The following is a 4508-nucleotide window of genomic DNA, read 5'->3' as shown; positions in this document are numbered from 1 at the left end:
ATGCCTCTGTATTATTTGATCCCGGTTACACCTTTTCTTATGTATCATCATACTTTTTTCATTATTTTGGTATGCCCCGTGAGTTTCTTGCTTTACATGTTCATGTATCTACCTCGGTGGGCGATACTGTTGTTGTAGATCGTGTGTACCAGTCATGTGTGGTGGCTATTGGGGGTCTGGAGACCCTAATGGATCTATTACTACTAAGCATGGTGGATTTTGATGTCATTTTGGTCATGGATTGGTTATCTCCGTGTAGTGCTATTCTAGACTGTCATGTTAAGACAATCACATTAGCTATACTGGGTGTTCCAGGGATTAAGTGGCGAGGTGTGACTGATAATGTTCCCTGTAGAGTGATCTCATTCTTGAAAGCCCAGTGTATGGTTGGGAAGGGTTGTCTTTCATATCTATCTTTTATGAGGGATGTCGGAGCTAAGACTCCCAGTATGGATTCTAACCCAGTTGTGAGGGATTTTTCCGATGTGTTTCTTGCAGACCTGTCGGGCATGCCACCAGACATGGATATTGATTTTGGTATGGACCTGGTGCCAAGCACTCAGCTCAGTTCTATTCCGCCGTATTGTATGGCACCAGCGGAGTTGAACGAATTAAAAGAACAACTTTAGGAACTCCTTGATAAAGGGTTTATTCGGCCTAGTGTGTCACCTTGGGGTGCGCCGATTCTATTTGTGAAGAAGAAGGATGACACAATGAGAATGTGCATTTATTATAGGCAATTGAACAAGGTAACAATTAAGAACAAGAATCCTTTGCCTTGCATTGATGATTTATTTGACCAGCTTCAGGGAGCGAGGGTGTTCTCCAAGATTAATCTTCGTTCAGGTTATCACCAGTTGAAGATCAGGGACTCAGATATCCTTAAAACGGCTTTCAGGACTTGATATGGTCATTATGAGTTCTTGGTGATGTCTTTTGGGCTGACCAATTCCCCATTAGCGTTAATGCATTTGATGAACAGCGTGTTCCAGCCTTATCTCGATTCATTTGTCATAGTCTTCATTGCTGATATTCTGGTGTATTAGCGTAGTCAGGAGGAGCACGCGGAGCATTTGAGAGTTGTGTTACAGAGATTGAGGGAGGAGAAGATTTATGCAAAGTTCTCCAAGTGTGAGTTTTGGCTCAATTCAGTGGCTTTCTTGGGGCACATGGTGTCCAGCGAGGGAATTCAGGTTGATCCGAAGAAGATAGAGGCGATTCAGAATTAGCCTAGACCATCCTCAGCCACAGAGATTCGCAGCTTTCTTGGTTTGGTAGGCTATAATCACCGTTTGTTCAGGGATTCACATCTATCTTGACCAAGTTGACTCAGAAGGGTGTTTTATTTGTATGGTCAAACGAGTGTGAGGAGAGCTTTCAGAAGATTAGGACAGCTTTGACCACAGCTCTAGTGTTGGTTTTGCAATCAGCTTCAGGTTCATATACCATGTATTGTGATGCTTCAAGAGTTGGGATTGGTTGTGTATTGATGTAATAGGGTAGAGTTATTTCTTATGCTTCTCGTCAGTTGAAGCCCTATGAGAAGAACTATCTCGTTCATAATTTGGAGTTGGCTGCCATAATTCACACATTGAAGATTTGGAGGCATTACTTGTATGGCGTATCTTGTGAGGTGTTCACTGATCATCGCAGTCTTCAGCATTTGTTCAAGCAAAAAGATCTTAATTTGAGGCATCAGAGATGGTTGGAGTTGCTTAAGGATTATGATATCACTATATTGTACCATCCGGGAAAGGCCAATGTGGTGGACGATGCTTTGAGCCGAAAGGCAGTGAGTATGAGAAGTTTGGCATATATTCTGGTTGGGGAGAGACCTATTGCGATTGATGTTCAGGCCTTGGCCAATCGATTTGTGAGGTTAGATATTTCGGAACCCGGGTCAGGTATTGGCTTGTGTGGTGTCTCGATTTTCCTTATATGATTGCATCAGAGAGTGCCAGTATGATGATCCACACTTTCTTATCCTTAAGGATAGAGTTCAACATAATGATGCTAGAGATGTGACCATTGGTGATGATGGGGTGTTGAGGAGGCAGGGCCGGATTTGTGTGCCCAATGTGGATGGTCTTCGGGAGTTGATTCCGGAGGAGGCCTATAGCTGACGGTATTCCATTCATTCGGGTGCCACGAAGATGTATCAGGATTTGAGGCAACACTATTAGTGGAGAAGGATGAAGAAAGATATTGTGGGATTTGTAGCTCGGTGTCTCAATTGTCAACAGGTGAAATATGAGCATTATAGACCGGGTGTCTTGCTTTAGTAGATGGTTATTCCCGAGTGGAAGTGGGAGAGGATCACTATGGACTTTGTTGTTGGACTTCCACGGACTTTGAAGAAGTTCAATGCTATTTGGGTGATTGTGGATCAGCTGACGAAGTCTGCGCACTTCATTCCTGTGTGTACTACCTATTCTTTAGAGTGGTTGGCAGAGATCTATATCCGGGAGATTGTTCGTTTGGATGGTGTTCCGGTTTCCATCATTTCAGATAGAGGAACTGAGTTTACTTCGCAGTTTTGGAGGGCCGTGCAGAGAGAGTTGGGTACTTAGGTGGAGTTGAGCACAGCTTTTCATCCTAAGATGGACGGGTAGACCGAGCACACTATTCAGATATTGGAGGACATGTTGTGTGCTTGTGTCATTGATTTCGGAGGATCGTGGGATATGTTTCTACCGCTTGCAGAGTTTGTTTATAACAATAGCTACCAGTCAATTATTCAGATGGCTCCATATGAGGCTTTGTATGGGAGGCGGTGTAGATCTCTAGTTGGTTGGTTCGAGTCCGGTGACGCTACGTTATTGGGGATAGACTTGGTGCAGGATGCTTTGGAGAAGGTGAAAATGATTCAGGAGAGGCTTCGTACAACGCAGTCGAGGCAAAAGAGTTATGCTGACAGGAAGGTTCGAGATGTGTCCTACATGGTTGGCGAGAAGGTTCTATTCAAGGTTTCACCCAAGAAGGGTGTTATGAGATTTGGGAAGAAAGGGAAATTGAGTTTGGGAGAGGAAGGGTTTCAGAGGCGGCGTGTTGTGAGGAATGAGTTAGGGTGAAGGGGTCGTTTGGGTTAAAAAAGGAAATGGTGATATTGGTCGTTGATCTTGAAGGATCAACCGCCTGGATTAAAATGGGTAAGTGGGGCGGTTTAATGGGATATGGTTTGGGTCGGCTCAGATTGCAATTGGGCCGGGGTAATTGGGCTTCAAATTGGGTTCAAATCAGGCTATAATTGAAATAAAATGGGGCTAACATTTAAATAACCAATTTTCCTTATTTCATTTATAAAAAATAATAAAATAATTTCTGTAAATAAATTAAAGGTTCTAAAATGTTTTATAGTACATAATTATCAAATTAAAAATATTGGACTTAATTTTTATAGATATAAACGCAATTAAATCTAAAAGAGGCTAATATTGCGATTATATGCAATTTAGATTTAAAAATACTAAATCAATTTATAAAGATTTGCAAAACATATATTAGGTATATTTTAGTATAAATATTAGAATCCAATAAACGAATCACGAAAATGATAACTTTGGGAATTATTATTGAGTTTTTTATGAATAAAAAGGGAAATAAATTGGTTTAAAAATCTTTAAAATTAAGGAAAAATGATAAAACATTTGAACATACTTATACATATATAAATATGCTATTTTGAAAGTATTTTGTATATTAAAAATATATAGGAAAAATTGGGTATCAACAGCTGCCCCTCTTTACCCGGGAAGGATGAAAGAGTTGTCGGGTAAAGATATGATGGCCAATTTTGACCGAGCAGAACAGTTGAAGAGGTTTAGGCCGCAGAGACTTTCTAGAGCGGACGTAATATCCAGGGAGGGGTGAATGGTGAAGGTCTGATAGGGCTGCGGGAACTGGAGCGGGATCGCTCCTGCCAAGATGGCCGTTGCTCGACGGTTTACCTGCAAATATGCAATACAAGCATATATTGTGTGTAAATTTAGACATGATGCAAATTTCTGTCGGACCATAAATGTTGTCTTTGGATGGTTAGGATGATGTCCTTAGACCATGATGTCCTGGGCCATGTAGCATATAATAAAGGATTCGCATGCCATGAAATGATGCTCTCGGGCTATGAGGATGATGCCTCCTAACCATGATGCCTTTGAAAAATGATATGCAAAAGATTAAAAGGGGTCCTCAGGCCATGACATGGTGTTTTCGGGCTATGAAAATGGTGCATCCAAACGATGACGCCTTTGGATAATTTGGCAATCTTTCAGCCCATGAGGTGCAGTATTTGGCGATCTTTCAGCCCATGCAAATGTAGTAGGGGGCGATTTTTGAGCCATGCAAATGTAGAGGAAGTGGCGATCTTTCAGCCATGCAAATGTAGATGAAGTGGTGATCTTCCAGCCATGCAATACAGTAGGTGGCGATCTTTCAGCCATGCAATGTAGTAGGGTGGCGATCTTTCAGCCCATGAGGTGTAGTATTTGACGATCTTTTAGCCCATGCAA

The 4508-nt window shown here is 41.8% G+C and overlaps 2 protein-coding genes across 2 annotated transcripts; both read left to right on the top strand.

Annotated features, from left to right (window-relative positions):
* The first annotated feature begins 209 nt into the window (after positions 1-209).
* Positions 210-629, top strand: LOC138886985 (uncharacterized). The gene has a single exon (XM_070168687.1). The coding sequence runs from the start codon at positions 210-212 to the stop codon at positions 627-629; it is 420 nt and encodes a 139-aa protein (XP_070024788.1).
* A 2013-nt stretch (positions 630-2642) lies between these two features.
* On the top strand, positions 2643-3071 carry LOC138886984 (uncharacterized). The gene has a single exon (XM_070168686.1). It carries the CDS (start codon positions 2643-2645, stop codon positions 3069-3071), a length of 429 nt encoding a protein of 142 aa, XP_070024787.1.
* The last annotated feature ends 1437 nt before the right edge of the window (positions 3072-4508 follow it).

The sequence above is a fragment of the Nicotiana sylvestris genome, chromosome 3, assembly GCF_000393655.2.
Source record: "Nicotiana sylvestris chromosome 3, ASM39365v2, whole genome shotgun sequence".
Lineage (NCBI taxonomy): Eukaryota > Viridiplantae > Streptophyta > Magnoliopsida > Solanales > Solanaceae > Nicotiana > Nicotiana sylvestris.
This window is presented reverse-complemented; position numbering and strand designations above follow the sequence as displayed.

What these genes read in the sequence shown, in the direction of transcription:
- LOC138886984 (XM_070168686.1), top strand. Translation starts at nt 2,643, where the DNA reads ATGTTGTGTGCTTGTGTCATTGATTTCGGAGGATCGTGGGATATGTTT.
- LOC138886985 (XM_070168687.1), top strand. Translation starts at nt 210, where the DNA reads ATGGTGGATTTTGATGTCATTTTGGTCATGGATTGGTTATCTCCGTGT.